The sequence below is a fragment of the Chiloscyllium plagiosum genome, chromosome 5 (assembly GCF_004010195.1).
Source record: "Chiloscyllium plagiosum isolate BGI_BamShark_2017 chromosome 5, ASM401019v2, whole genome shotgun sequence".
NCBI classification, from domain to species: Eukaryota; Metazoa; Chordata; class Chondrichthyes; order Orectolobiformes; family Hemiscylliidae; genus Chiloscyllium; species Chiloscyllium plagiosum.
The window spans coordinates 33854273-33870567 of NC_057714.1; the positions used below are offsets into that span (position 1 = coordinate 33854273).

The window sequence follows — 16295 nt, forward strand, 5'->3', positions numbered from 1 at the left end:
TGCTGCGCTTTTCCAGCAACACATTTTCGGGCCCTATTCTCTCCCTAGTTACACTTTTGTTCTTAATATATTTGTAAAAACACTTTGGATTCTCCTTAATTCTGTTTGCCAAAGCTATCTCATGTCCCCTTTTTGCCCTCCTGATTTCCCTCTTAAGTATACTCCTACTTCCTTTATACTCTTCTAAGACCTTCGTGCTGGCAATTGTACCTATCTGCTTTGTATCCAACGGGTAGGAAAATGAGAAGCCTTTTCCTTAATTTGTTCCTGGGATATGGGCATTGCTGGTTAAGCCAGCATGCATTGCCCATCCCTAATTACCCAGAGCACAGTTTAAAAAGTCACCCACATTGCAGTAGGCCTAGAGTTGCATGTAGGCCAGACCAAATAAGGATGGCAAGTTTCCTTCCTTAAAGGACATGGGTGGGTTTTATAACAATCGACATTGATTACATGATTATCGTTAGGTTAGTTCATTTTTATTAAATTCTGCCTTGGTGGGATTGTAACCTATGTCTCCAGAACGTTTATCTGGTACTCTGGATTACTAGTCTAGTGACATTACTACTCGACCATCATCTCTCCTAAATCATATATTAATGAGGCGAGATCACACAATAATGAGGATGTTAACTACTCACTAGTGAAAGTCTCATCTCACCATTCAATACTTAGGAGCTAGTTTGTTCTAATGGCGGGAAGCTCCATGCTCCTCATTTCACGTGATACTCCCAACTTTCTAACCAATGCCATCTTAGTTCAGAGGCTGGACACCCCAAGTAATCAATACATTCAATTGCCTTCTGTACTGAAAAGTGGGGAAGAGAGCTAAAATCATTGAACAAATCTCTGTTTTGCAAGGAAAAGTATTTAGAATCATGCGAGATAGTCGATTTATCATAGATCAAACCACCTTTTTCATTCATAATCATCTTAATATCCTGTAAGGCAGAAATCAGCAGTTTAATTACCTCATATTTGCTTCTGTACTTTGCAAATGAATCAGACTATGACTGTGTGCACTAGCATTACTCAAAGCAAATGCAGACATGATTTGGTTTAACTTGTGTGGTGATATCCAAATAAAGCTTCCATGTTGCAGATAACCACCAAGATTCAAATGATTTGTCCCAGCTTCAGTGAGAGTTATTAAATTCGGTGCGGGGCTGAAGGAGGAAATGCTGTTATCTTCTGCAGGCCACACCCAGTGTATAAAGGGCATTCTCTGAAAACTGTAGCCCACCCCTTCCTTCCCAGACTTTTAAGAACCTGCTTAAAAAAGAAACAGGGCATGCTCACTCTCACCTACCTGCTTATGCCAACCATGTTCTGACAGAGTAATATTGGGGTCAACTGAAATTTTAGCAGGTTAATTTGACCTTCAATTATATGATGGTCCAGCTACCGATTTTGGCAGCCAACAACCCCTCCCATTTTTTGGATGTGATCGCAGGAATAATGGGGGGGGGGGGGTGGGGGGGGGTTGGATGTGCATTCTCCCTGTTTTGTTTTCCCTTCCACCACGACTGAGATCACATTCGTCAAGGACATGTAATATTCACTCCCACTGTCTATTGTGCACCCAAAGGATTTTTGGAATAAAGTGTATTAAGGACCAACTGCTCAGATATCAACTGAGCATTAATACACTCCAGATTTGTTTGCAACATTATCACACAAAATAAATTCATACCCAAAAGTCTGCTCCGAAACAGACATCTTGGAAAATTTTAATCTTTACTCATCTTACATTGGCATAGTTGCATTGATGTGTTTTCAGATCTTTTTTCAAAAAAATTTAATACATGAGAGAGCTCAGAAGGTTCAAATAGCAGTTCATTGAATCTGTTGACTAAGATGTTTGCTATGAAACAGCTGGTTCATGAAATCCAACAAAAATAAATTCATTTCTCTGACAGCAGTAATTGAGCAATGCTCCATATATGGCTTATGTGCCAATGAAGCCTGTAATGTACATAAGCAACTGAAAGATGATTTGGTGCCAATAACTGCCCCCATCATGTCCTGAGCTTAACAGGGTGTCCCAATATCCTGTCAGCCAGAGCCATCATAAACAAGCTTTGATGGCCCAATGACAATAATTAGTGCAGGGTTAATGGGACATGGAAGATCAGATTTTTCTTTTCAGCTGGAGTGAGGTGATCTTCTGCCAACTGCTCTAAATCTGTACTAACTTCCTGCAGTCTGATCTAGATTTCCCACTCGGAAAGCACAATTCAATTTGTAACCATTGTTGGAAGAATTTATTTTACCAAATCATCAAAGTGTTTTTTTTTTCAAACCAAAAATGGATTTGACTGACAGAAAATAATTGCAAATGCATAAGTTTTCAATTAAAGTTGATTGTCAAAGGTATAATATTTCTCTTACCAGTTTATTCAATGCACTGATATAACAGTGAGACTGTGAATTACGTGTCAAATTTATTTCGCACATCTCCATTTCTGATTTAAGCATGTGGGTTTTGATTGATTAAAGTATCAGGGGGAAGTGTTGAATGATGTTTAGTGTTTATAGAATGAAAGAGCTGACTGTGTAATCGATAAGAAGGATCATAGCTGGGGCTCTTATTAGACATTTAGAAGCTGAAGTCATGTCCAAAATATACCAATATTCTGAACATTTCAGTTATGACATGATATAGCATCACAATTAATTTCCTTTGCCTTCTCTGCTTCTGTAAATAGATAAAGTGTAGAAATCTGCACTTGAATGTTAAAAGCATTCTGATTTCACCGAGAAGTGACAGGATAAACATTATGAGGTTGTTTCCCCAAGCTGCTGAATCTAGAACCAGGGACGTAGGCTGAATTTCCTTCTCACAGTGGAGAGCCAAATTAGTTCACAAATTATTGAACTTGAGGTTGGAAATTCACGACCAAGATGATTGATTAGAATCAGGAGATCTGACTCAGCAGATGTGCCTTTGATCAAAACCCCGACTGGATCTAACTTTTGCTCAAGGAAGAAGGATGTGGGGCAGCGTCAGGTCTGTTTGGAAGCAAATAGTAAGTGACCAAAGGGCATTTCTGAAGTGAGCTAGTTAGGAGGTGCCTTCTTTTGTTCTCTCCCATTTGCTTTAGAGGCTTTCAGATCTCTCTAACTCTCTCACCCTCTCAGTCTTCTCCATAGTCCCTCAATGCCATATTATGCACCCAAACTCTGTGGCCCCATATAACTCAAGCTAATACTATAGCCCCTCACCCCGTATTCACCATGTACAAACCTTAGAAAATTTGTTGAGATGAAAAAAAGCTTCTCGTATTGTCATGTCGGTGTCATTCACATTTACTTGATAGTGAAAAATCTCCCATTGATGAAACTCATTCAAAAGTTTGACATTTCCTCAAGTGGTCAGTCACTTATTTTTCTTCAAAAAAAGGCTCTATTCAGACACAACATCAAAGACAGCTAATCCTTTAAGAGCTGCCTTGAATTGTCAATCAAACTTTGAACTCACAAACCCCTGCTAAGATAATTATAGCTTTTGAAGACCGCTAGGCTTTTGTAATGATAGTCCATGGGAAATACAAACAAATAACCCTATTGAAACTGCACCAAAAGATGGTAATGTTTCATTTCTAACCTATATCAAATGACATGTCAATTCAGATGATAGTATTTCAACTTTCCCTACTAACAGCTTTAGCCTTTTCTATATTTAAAAAAAAAGAGGATTTTTAATAAAATGATATCAAGGGACTTAAACATGATGTGCCTTGATGGTTTACATTTTCTCCATCCATTTGTTATTCCCAAATTGTGACTTAATGTTCTTGTAATAGCCAAACGTTGGCACTAAATTCAAGTCACCCTTCTCAATTTGAGCCCCGTCCCCTGCTATGAATCATTGATAGAGTGTGAATATAGGGTTTTATTAGATTGGTACAGGTTTGCTCATTTTTCAAATGACTTTAAATTAATTCCATTGCTATTGTTTGGTTTCTGAAGACAGTACAAAGTGAATACTGGGTAAATGTCTTTCGAGATAGAGTTCCATGAATGTGACATGGGAGAGGTAATTGAAGGATGTATAGACTGGCATAGAGCGGTTAAGGGATGGTTGGAGTTCTGAGCAAGAATGAGGATTGATAGGCGTGACGGAGAAAAGCAGTGACATGGGAATATGAGGGGATATGCTGGTAACATGATGTTAGGTGGAGGCTGAGGGTGGAAGAAGATAATATGAGTGACTTGAAGGGGCATGGGGATGTGTGAGAGTTTGAGGAAGGCTTTAAATGACATTGGGGCTGGGGCTACAGTGTAAGAGAACCAAGAAGACCCTTTTAACCAGCCCACTGGACTGCAAGCGTGACCCTGTGTCAAAAGACAAATGTCCCAGGTTAAGTCATGCATGGATTGTGCAGAAGTGAACAGGTATTATTTTGCTCATGTGCCAAATGAGAATCAAAGTCATTTTGCAAGATGATCATTTAGGATTAAACTGAGGAAAAATTTCTTCACTCTGAGCATTGTGAATGTTTTGACTCTATAGATTGAGAAAACTGAGGGTGATTAGTCGATAGGTATATTCAAGACTAACATAGATGGATTTTTTTGATGCTGAAGGAATGAAGCGATATGGAGACATAGGAGAAAGTATAGATAGAAGATCACTCATTATCTCATTGAATGATGGAACAGGAACAAGGTCATATGACCAACTCGTGCTCCTATTTCTTACATCCTCAGATTATTATTAGAATTACTTGACTTGATGTTTGCATGCTGGTGAAATTTATTGGCATTCTAAGTTTAATTATGACTATTTAAATGCCTTCTAAATTATTGAGAAAGTGATAGAAAGGCACAAAATCATATTTTTATTCACCTTTTCTCAGTGGTTCTGCACAGAACTGTCAAAACAAAATAAGTCTTTTGCATTTATAAGGCTGCGAGTCACATATACATTTCTTTGCCCAGATCTAATTGGAAAGCAAATGATTCCTGGACTTCAGAGGTTAAGCTGTGAGGAGAGATTGCACAAATTCAGCCTGTTTTCTTCAGAATTTAGACTATAAGTCTGAAGGGTATAGAATTAGGTCAATCAGCCCAAGAAGTCTGCTCTACCATTTGATCATGGCTGATATGTTTCTCAACACCATTCTCCTGCCATCTCCATGTAACTATTGATCCCCTACGCCCTCTGGAGCAATATGTCCCACAGATTAACCACCCTTTGGCTGAACGAATGTCTCCTCATTTCAGTAATAAAGGGTTCACACTGTGGCTGTGCCCTCAGGTTCTAGTCTTATCTACCAGTGGTAAAATCATCTTCTCCATCCAAGGGTCTCAGCACTCTATAACTTTCAATGTGATCCTCACCTCCATCTTTCTAAGCTACATCGAGTAGAGACCCAGAGTCTTCAACTGCTCCTTATATGACAAACCTTTCATCCTGGAATCATTCTTATAAATCTTGTCTAGAGCCCCTCCAATGCCAGCACATTCTTCCTAGATACGGGGCCCAAAACTGTTCACCATATACCAAATACAGTCTGCTGAGAACTTTATACAACCTCAGTGGTATAAGAATTTGAATGTTTAGGGGGATCTGATTGAGATTTTTGTATTAACAGGAAAAGACAGGGTAGATAAACATAAATTATTTTCACTGGTCGGGGATTCTAAAACTAGGGGGCATAGTCTAAGAATTAAGGCCAGATTGTTCTGGAATGATGTTAGGAAGCAAAGTGTGGTAGATGTTTGGAAGTCTCTTCTACAAACAGCAGTGGATGCTGTAGCAGATGCTAAGTTTAAATCTGAGCTAGATAAATTTGTGTTTAATAATAGTTTCAAGGCCTTTTGTACAGGCCGTTCAAAGGATTCCCTCACATGGACAATGATTCTTAATATTGATAATGGTGCTGTCAACCACAAGTGATTGAAAAGCTGGCTTGTCTCCATTAAAATGATGGATGATTTGAAATATCTATCCTTGCAATGGACCCAGCCAGGTTGGGAGTGCAGGGTGAAACTCATGACCCAAAGCAACCCACACCCTTAAAATGCACTGTTGAAAACTGGAATTCCCGGGAATGGTCGTGGAAATCCAGGAAACAGGTCCTGGACATTTTCACTATCCACAGAGCCTCCTTGACGCCATGATGCATGAATATGTTTTGGCCATGCCGTACGAAAAGGGAATTTTGACCAAGACACGAGGAGAACTTCTGAAAATGTCCTGAAATAAAACAAAGAACTGCAGATGCTTGAAATCTGAAAAAGTGTCATCTGTGTTTTTGTATTCAACTGCGATATTGATGCTTAAACTCTCGATATTCTGATGCTGACATTGTTGACAGTCAGACAATACCAAAGTGGGAGTAGATTAGATTAGATTAGATTAGATTAGATTACAGTGTGGAAACAGGCCCTTTGGCCCAACAAGTCCACACCGACCCGCCGAAGCGAAACCCACCCATACCCCTATATTTACTCCTTACCTAACACTACAGGCAATTTAGTATGGCCAATTCACCTGACCCTGCACATCTTTTTGGATGGTGGGAGGAAACCGGAGCACCCGGAGGAAACCCACGCAGACACGGGGAGAACGTGCAAACTCCACACAGTCAGTCGCCTGAGGCGGGAATTGAACCCGGGTCTCTGGCGCTGTGAGGCAGCAGTGCTAACCACTTGTGACTTTTGGTAGTACTTTGATCTCTCCTATTGTAATTACAGCTGCATTTATGAAAATGCCTTTCATTGATTTAACATTTTCTCTACTGTTTAGAACTGTCAGCCTAGATTGTGCATTTCAGTGTCTGTTCAGTCTTCCCTAGGTTTTGCCCCAAGGCATGTTAGCTATTTTTTAAAAAATCTCTCAATTGAAGCTTCAACATCCTTTCACAGACTTTACCTTTTTAAGTACAGAAATATTTTTATTGAGTTTCAGGGCAGTAAGTACATTCCCCAAATATATTTTCTGCATAGCAAAATTAAAATGATGAGGAAATCCCCAAGTTTCCATATCTGATCCAGCTCTGATCCATTTTTGTGGGTTGCAACTGGCGACTTATATATGCTGAGCTTCTGCAATGATTCCCACCACAAGCGAAGTTGTCCCAGCGTAAAGGCAGAAGATCTTCATTGTTTTGCAGTTGCAACACAGAACAAGAGATGGTGAGGAAATTTTAAAGAGGCATAAGTGCTCAAAGATCATAAGAAAGGCTCCCAATGAAGGCGTAGGATTAGATCAAAAATATAACTTGTCAAGCCTGTGGAGCAGCTTGGAAGAAGAACGTGTCACTCCATAGCCCATCCCCGTGCCTTTTGAAATTGTGGAATAAAGGGGTTTCTTGCTGCCTTTCTTATGATGGTTCTAGGAAGTGGTAGAATGCAGAGTAGGAAAAAGTAAAACCCATTGGGAACAAAAGACTTCCATATTGCTATTTGTGTGCCATGTTCAGGAACGAGATAGCACTTCTGTAAGAAGCCTTCAACAGCACCTTCCAAACTTGTGCCCTCTAATAATGAAAAGAACTAAAGCAGCAGATGCATTAGTGTCTGCACGTTCCTTTCCAAACCGTTCACCATCTTTAGTTGAAACTATATTACTATTCCTTCACTTTTGCTGGATTGAAATTGTGAACTCCCTTCCTAAAAGCAATGTGGCTGTACCTACACCTCGTGGACTCGTGGTTCAGGAAGGTGGCTCACAACCACGGTTAAAAGGCTAAGTAGGGATGGATTAGGATTAGGGTCCTTTGAATCTGAATTTTAAAAAAAACCTGAATTGGCAAAGAATGGATTATAAAGCCTTACTAAAGATTGGATGGTGCATGGGCAATGGTTCATATTTGGAGTATGGCGCATGAATTATATCTACCAATTAATTATTCCTGCCTGATGCAAAAATTATCATCTATGAAATAATTTAGGGGCGCTATTAAATCCAAGGAGGAGACACATAAAATTGCCAAAAATGCAGCAAGCCTGAGGATTAGGAGCATTTAGAATACAACAAAAAGGTTTGGTCAGGAGGGCAACATAGACTATGGGTGTAAATTTGCAGGTAACATTGAAAGTAACAAGAAAGGTTTTGATAAGACCGTAAGATCATAAAAGGGGAAGCTAGAGAAGTGACTGCTGGGCCCCTTGCCAAGATATTTGTATCAACGATAGTCACAGGTGAGGCGAGAGAAGACTGGAGGTTGGCTAACGTTGTACCATTATTTAAGAAAGGTGGAAAGGACAAGCCAGGGAACTATAGTCCGGTGAGCCTGACTTCGGTGCTGGGCATGTTGTTGGAGGGAATACAGAGGAACAGGATTTACATGTTTTTGGAAAGGCAAGGACTGATTAGGGATAGTCAACATGGTTTTGTGCATGGGAAATCGTATCTCACAAACGTGATTGAGTGTTTTGAAAAAGTAACAAAGAGGATTGATGAGGACAGAGTGGTGGACATTATCTATATAGACTTTAGTAATGCATTCGACAAGATTCCACATGGGAGACTGGTTAGCAAGGTTAGATCTCATGGAATACAGGAAAAACTCACCATTTGGATATAGAACTGGCTCAAAAGTAGAAGACAGAGAGTGGTGGTGGTGGAGGGATGTTTTTTAGACTGGAGGCCTGTGACCAGTGGAGTGCCACAAGGATCGGTGCTGGAACCACTACTTTCCATCATTTATATAAATTATTTGGATATGAATGTAGGAGATATAGTCAGTAAGTTTGCAGATGACATCAAAATTGGAAGTGTAGTGGACAGCGAAGAAGGTCACAACAGATTATAACAAGATCTTGATCAGATGGACCAATGGGCTGAGAAGTGACAGATGGAGTTTAATTTAGATAAATGCAACGTGCAACATTTGGGGAAAGTAAATCTTAGCAAGATTTAAACACTTAATGGTAAGGTCCTAGGGAGTGTTGCTGAACAAAGAGACCTTGGAGGGCAGGTGCATAGCTGCTTGAAAGTGGAGTCGCAGGTAGATAGGATAGTGAAGAAGGCATTTGGTATGCTTTCCTTTATTGGTCAGAGCATTGAGTATAGTATTTGGGACGGCTTGTAGCGGCTGTACAGGACATTGGTTAGGCCACTGTTGGAATATTGCATGCAATTCTGGTCTCCTTCCTATCGGAAGAATGTTGTTAAACTTTAAAGGGGTCAGAGAAGATTTACAAGGATGTTGCCAGGATTGGAGTATTTGATCTATGGGGAGAGGCTGAATAGGCTGGAGCTGTTTTCCCTGGAAATTGAAGACTGAAGGGTGACCTCATAGAGGTTCATAAAATCATGAGGGGAAGTGGGGAAAGAGACCAAAGAGTTCTAAGGGGCAACCTTTTCAGGCAGAGGATGGTACGTGTATGGAATGAGCTGCCATAGGAAGTGGTGGAGGCTGGTACAACTGCAACATTTAAAAGGCATCTGGATGGTTATATGAATAGGAAGGGTTTAGAGGAATATAGGCCAAGTCTGGCAAGTGGGACTAGATTAGATTGGGATATCTGGTCGGCATGGACTAGTTGCACTGAAGGGTCTGTTTCCATGCTGTATATTTCTATGACTCTAAGTCAGCTGTTCAACCCCTCAAGCCTGTTCCTACAATTTGATATGATCATGGCTGATCCCATGTTCCTGCACATCCATTTTCCTGCCTTGATTCCCTGACTAATCAAGAATTGATCTATCACAGCCTTAAGTATACTCAAGGACTCTGTCCCCACTACTGTCTGTGGTAAGGAGTTCCAAAGACTCCCAACCCTCAGAGAAGAAATCCTCCTTATCTCAGCCTTAAATTGGTGCCTCTTTTATTCTGAGACTATGCCCTCTGGCCCTGTAATTTCCCAAGAGGGGAAACATCCTCATGGTATGGTGAGAAAAGTTAGTAGGGACAAATGCAGCTCCATTACAGTCAGAAGCTGGGGAAATTGTAATGAGGAACATAAAGGCAGAAGATTTGAATGCATACTTTAGTTCTGTCTTCACAAAAGAGGGCAGAAATCACTTCCCAAAATGCTTGGGAACTAAGGGACAAGTGAGATGATGAGATTGAAGGAAATCAGTTTTGATAAGAAACTGGCGCTAGGAAAATTATTGGGGTTTAGGGCTGACAAATCTGTAAGCCCTGATAATCCACACCCAGAGTCCGAAAGGAAGCAACACTGGAAATATACATTGCATTAGTGGTCATATTCCAAACTTGTATAGATTCTGGAGAGTGGCAAATGTAACCCCATACTTAAAAAGAGAGGGAGAGTGAAAATAAAACAGACATTTTAAGATCAGTTGCCCTAACACCAGTCATGCCCAAATGCAAGAGTCTATTATAAAACGCACGGTGACAGAACATTGGGAAAGCATGAAAGTAAAACACAGAACTCTGGATGCTAGAATTCTGAAACAAAAACGGAAGTTGATACAAAAATTCAGCAGATCGGGCAACCATTCACTCTGCTTTCTCTCCACAGATGAGACTTTTTGAGTTTCTCCAGCAATTCCAGTTTTTGATTTGGAAAGCTTTGCCATGATTGGACAACTCTAGCATGAGTTTACAAATGGCAAATCATGCTTCACAAAAGTATTGGAGTTTCTTTTAATGTAAGCCATAGAGTAGATAATGGAGAACCAGTGAATATGATATATATGGATCACCAGAAGGCTGTTGACAAGATTCTTCTTAAGATGTTAGTGGGAAAATTTAAAGGATGTGTGTGAGAGGTAATATATTGGCTTAAATTGAGAATTGGTGACAGGCAGGAAACAGAGTATTGGAATAAGTGGGTATTTTTGCAAATGGCCGAGAGTGACTTGAGGCATAACACAATGATCAATGCTTAGCCCGAGTTATTCATAATATATATATATAGAAAAATGACCTGGATGCAGGTACCAAATGCAACCTTTCTAAGTTTACTGACAGCATAAAGCTGGAGGGACTAGGAGTTGTGAGGAGAATGCAAAGACATGTCAAAGTGATTAGTCAAATTCAGTGAATGGGCAAACACTTGGCAGATGAAGTTCAACTTGGCCAAATACGTGGTTATTTTTGGAAAATGCTCAAGGGAAGAATATTATTTACCTGGTGATATACTGAGAATTTTGGATATACAAAGGGATCAATGAAAGTAGACAGGCAGGTGCAGAAAGCAGTTGGGAACATAAATGCCATATGGATGTCATTGCAAACAAACTTGGTTAAGAAGTAGGTATGTCTTTTTGCAGTGAAACAGGACTTTGGTGAGACCACCAAGGAAGGGGTATACATGTGACAGAGGGAATACAGTACAGGTTCTGTCGGATGTTACCAGGGATGGCAGTGATATCCTATGAGAAGACCATAGTTTCACTATATTCACTAGAGTTGAGAAGAATGGGAGGCGATCTGATTGAACGATATAAAATCCCAACAGGCCTGGACAGGTTATCTGTAGGGAGGATATTTTCCCTGGTTGGGAAGTCTAGAACCAGGGAACACAGTGACAGGATATGGGGTTGGCCATTTACGACTGAAATGAGAAAAAATGTCTTCACTCGAAAGATAGTGAACTTATGGAATTCTTTACCACAGAAAATTGTGGAGGCCAAGTTGATTGAATATATTTAAGTAGGAGATAGGCACATTTTTAGATTTTAAAGGCACCGTGATGTGGGGAGAAAGCGGGAGTCTGACAGTGATATAGAGAATCAGGCATGATCATGTTGTATAACAGAACAGACTTCAAGGGCCAAGTGGCCCACTCCTGCTCCTAGTTTCTATGTTTCTAGGTCTACATTGGCAATACCTGCTAGTTCAGCCAGCAAGACCCTCATCCTATCAATGAATAACATCAATATAAAATCCTGGTCATAGCAGTGAAGTGAAACCAGGTCTCGCTCTTGAATTTTGTAACATTCTCCACCACAATCTCACCTGATCTCAGGAAGGAAGCAAAAGATATTTTCCCTTTATTTGTGCAAACAACACCAAAGCACAGAAAGAAAACAAAATATTGAATATAAGAAATGCTTGCAGTAGGACTTAAGATAAACTCTAATATCTAAATAGACACATTTTTGTTGTCATCTTTTTGGACATCTAATTTGCACTGATGAATAACAGGACTTCTTCCATTCTCTAATATGTGAAGGCTTAGGGGCAAGTCATTCTAACTGAGGCTTGGACAAATAATCCAGAGGTTTTATTAAAACAAATCAAATCCCACTGGGATTTTAATATTTGAATTCACTTTCAAAATCTTGCATCAGAAATAAATTGCCAGGTTTTTGCAAGAACAAGAAAGCACCTTGCTGGTCAATTAATTAACCTGCTTGCTATATATGTGACTCCAATCCTATTTCTAGTGGTTGACTTTTAATGGCCTAATAAACTATTCAGTTAGACCAAACTGCTACAAGGTGAAGGCCTACCTATTTTCAGGGCAACGAGACAGTGAATATCAGTCTTGTTAGCATAAATTATTTAAAATGTGATTTGAATGAATGGATTTTGCTTCAAGCAAAAATAGCACAGACTTTTTTTTAGCAAAAGTCACAATGCATGATGGTTTCAAAGGAACCTTTGCCTTTCCTCTGAAACAGTATTGAACTTGACATTTCTGAACAAATTTGCATTTGTGGGTGCAGCAATGATTTTCTCTGTGTCGTTTGTACAAAATTGAATGTGCGAATAAAAAGGATACGATTTCCCCTCACTGAACAGAGGAATTCTTCCTCTTATGTCTTCAAATGGTCATAATGGCATATCACTATTGTCAAGATGTTCAGACTGTTATGTGCCTAAACTGTACAGAGGAATTCTGAAGGTCACACCTCTTCAGATCCTGACTAAATAAGGCTGGACTGGCTGCAGAAAGATGAGAAGGGATGATTTATGGGATTTGTGATTTTATAAACCAATAGGTCTAGAAATTGGTAATGTACTCACTTTTGAATGATTCTGGTGTTTTAGAATATCTGGGCTGAAATTTCAAAGTGTTAATCGGGTATTCTGCATAAAACAATTAGGTCTATTTCAATCGGCAGCACAGATGAAGTCCTTTTGCATTTTTAAAATATTAGCAAGAAATTCAGTGAAGGTCACTCAGGAACAATTATTTTAACTGTTCAGTTGCTGATTTTGCGACTTGAAAGCGTTCTTTTGCAGTTTCGCATGTAAGTATTTTCAAATTGTCATCTCAGGGAGGCTGTGACTTGAGGGAACAACAATGCCAAAAATCCCATATGTTGCGTGGCTCAGTTTTATATTTTCTGTCATGATAAATTCATTGCTGTGCACTCATCAAATATGCAGTCAGGTGAGAAAGTTTATATGGTGTGATGACCATGGTCAAGGACCCAGTCAGTAGAGAAGGAATGTATACAGTGCCCAATTCATTGTTCAGGTCTCTTGGAACAAGCTACTCAAATAAACCTTTATTAATTCATTATTGTAGCTAGTGTGATATGATATGGTTTATTATAAAGTTTGATCACATTATTCTGACCCCAGGAGAACAGCAGATGCCAATCTGGAATTAGCATGTGAAAGAGAGGTCTTTGACACTATACTAGACAGTTGTGTTTGAGAGCTGAGTATGTACAATTATAAATCAAGGAGTATTAACAGTACATGAGTTGAAAAGTCTTGTTTTGATTTACAGAGCAAGCAGCCTCAGAGGCAGTGCATGTGCAGACAGGTACAGCCTGAGATACACCACACTGCTAATTCAATGTGCAGGTTGCAGTATTAGCTTTGACTACAAGATAAAGCATGGTAGCAGCGAGAGGAACAAAAAAAAACAGAGGATCTGAAGTTTAAAGAGAGTCTCAGAAACATAATTCAAAAGGGAAGACTCTGAAGGCAGGAAGACTCTGAAGGCAGGTCAACATCTCAGAAGACTTTGGGATTAAAAAATGCTGGAGAAAAACAGAGAAAACTCCAAAGACTGAGAAAAGAAAACATTCACCCAGGTTAGGCATGATAGTCCATAAGCTTCAATTTGGAAGGGAAGAAGTATTTCATTCTTGTTAACTCTTGTTCAAGATGGATGGAATTTGCAAGACCTCATTCCACAGTAGCAGATTCGGTGATTAGAGCATTGGAAATTTCCTTTGTGATACTCAACTTCTGAGTTCCTGATATAACTTCATCAGTGAGTCTTTTGAGAGTGGGATGGAGAAGAAATTTTTGATTCGATAAAAATGAAGACACGAAACTGCATATCCCATCTGTTATACACCTTTTTCACAATGCTAAGTTGGATCAAGCTCAGGTCTAGTTGCACAAGTTACAATTGTGTGCTACCCATTGACTCTAGTCAAGAGATCTGATTCGCTGCTGTCCCTAAGGTAACCATTGGCTGCTTTAGTTTCCAGCTGTTGTTACTCCAGCAGCATTATCCTTCCTTTTAATGAGTCCTAAATGTTTTTTTCTGAAGCCTGGGTTTAGTGAAAGCAATAACTTTATTCACCCCTTGGTGTTATTGTAACCACACTCATCAATTAAGCTACTACTGATTGACAAAGCAGACAAATGCAAAATCACAAATTCTGTTCAGACTTTACTTTTGAACTGCAACCTCAATTCACTCAAATCTATAAGATATCAATACAATGGTATTGACTTCCAGCTGAACTATTTTAATTTGCATGAATCTTCCCTTAGTAAGATATGTGTCACAGCCTCTTGTGTAGTGTATAAAGGTTCAGTAGAATGTTGCCACCCTATAACTGTAGACCAATGACAAGTCTAATCTGTAATAAAAAGTGCTGACACAATAAAATAAAAACCAATGAGATGTTCAGCTCTGAGCTGAACTAGGTTGCAAACTCATTATTATTCCCCTATGATTACAATACTCCCAGAGGAACTAAGAAAGCCAAAGGAAATCCATACCTACTGGCTAAACAGCAGCCAGAAAGCTGACTACTAGTATTGACTTTCTTTCTTTGCCATTTAGATTTTAATGGTGGAAAATACTGAATTGCTGTTTATTTTGCAGTCGAATTGATTAAATGTGTAACCCACTTCTTTTACAGGCTTTGGACAGCTTAGGGCAAAAAGCACCATAATTTATTTCCTTAAGTGTACATTCTACCTGTATGTGGGACCATGTGAATACTTCGGCAGAATCTTTGGAATGGAAACTTTGAAGCACTGTTAGCTTAGTAGAAAAATCGGTATGATAAAAAAAAGAAGCAATTTATGTTAAAATATCACTTTAGGAATAGGATATGCAAAGGAAGAATATAGTTAGTGAACTGAATCATTCAACTTGAGGTCAGGCAATTCGTAAGAGTCTAAGATCTAGTTCTACAAACAAACACTTCAGTTCAGCAGAAAGTCTGCTTCAAGTCCAGTTGTTCATACATTAGATACTAGCACACTGTTGTTAAGATCTTCGGGAAGCTGTATGAATGTTGTATGCAGATTCTGAAGCAGAGTTTTGGAATTCAGCATTCATTTCTGATGTTAAGTTTTGATCATTGTATTTTTTTTGTCTCCATCTTCCTGAGAAATCTTATTGGAGCTAGATTTCAGCATGGTATAGAAAGAGGGATGTAATAGTATTTATTTTGGAAATCCTCTGAAAATGACTATAAAATAAAATGTACATCTACATGCAGGAAAAAGATATTATATATCTGACCGTGTTACAGACATAAATCTCTCCAATGTGATTTGTATACTGTTGGCTTATAGAGTTGTACATTTATGAGTGTACTATGACATAGCCTTCAAGGATACTGATAATGCTAACTGTAGAGTTCTGCTACACTGTGGTGTCTTTTTTCTATATGAGCTTATTTTGCTGATCTTGAATTTGAAGCTTCAGTTTCAGGAGGTTAGACAAGCCTCTTGATAATACTGTCCATTTTTACATACCCATAACTGACCCAGTTTTCATAACATTCCAAACAGTAGAATTAGCAAAGCAGTTAATAAAACTCATTCAGTCCAAAGGGCTTGCCACTATTGGTGGAACCAGGTCAGTTGCTGCTGTTGCATTTCTTGGTACAATAGATGCCAGGATAATAGAGTGTGTGCTGACAGTTTCATTTCAATCAGCAAAGTATATAAATGCTGGATTCTCCAGACTGATTTTTGGTCAACTCTTTCTGATCTGTGCTTACTCATGGTACTTCTTCCTAAGATAGTTGTATGAAGTAATTTGCTGTGTTCATTCATTTCAGGATGAAGAACAAATTCTGGTATTTTGAATTTGGGACATCTGAAACATTCTCTGCCACTTGTAAAAGACTACACGAATATGTAGAGATAGAGGTAAGGTGAATGGATAACTCGATAAAGTGGTTCATGTTTAATTGTTCCTTAGCT

At 39.2% G+C, this 16295-nt stretch overlaps 1 protein-coding gene across 8 annotated transcripts in view; it reads left to right on the forward strand.

Annotated features, from left to right (window-relative positions):
• Positions 1-16295, forward strand: part of dgkb (diacylglycerol kinase, beta) — a 788800-nt gene that overhangs the window by 626854 nt on the left and 145651 nt on the right. For all 8 annotated transcript variants that reach the window (XR_006311661.1, XM_043689831.1, XM_043689832.1 and 5 more), the window contains one exon: positions 16151-16241. Coding sequence is in view for 7 of the 8 variants with exons in the window: in XM_043689831.1 (XP_043545766.1) it covers positions 16151-16241 (91 nt within the window). In the remaining variant the exon portion in view is untranslated. The remainder of the gene's footprint in view (positions 1-16150; positions 16242-16295) is intronic.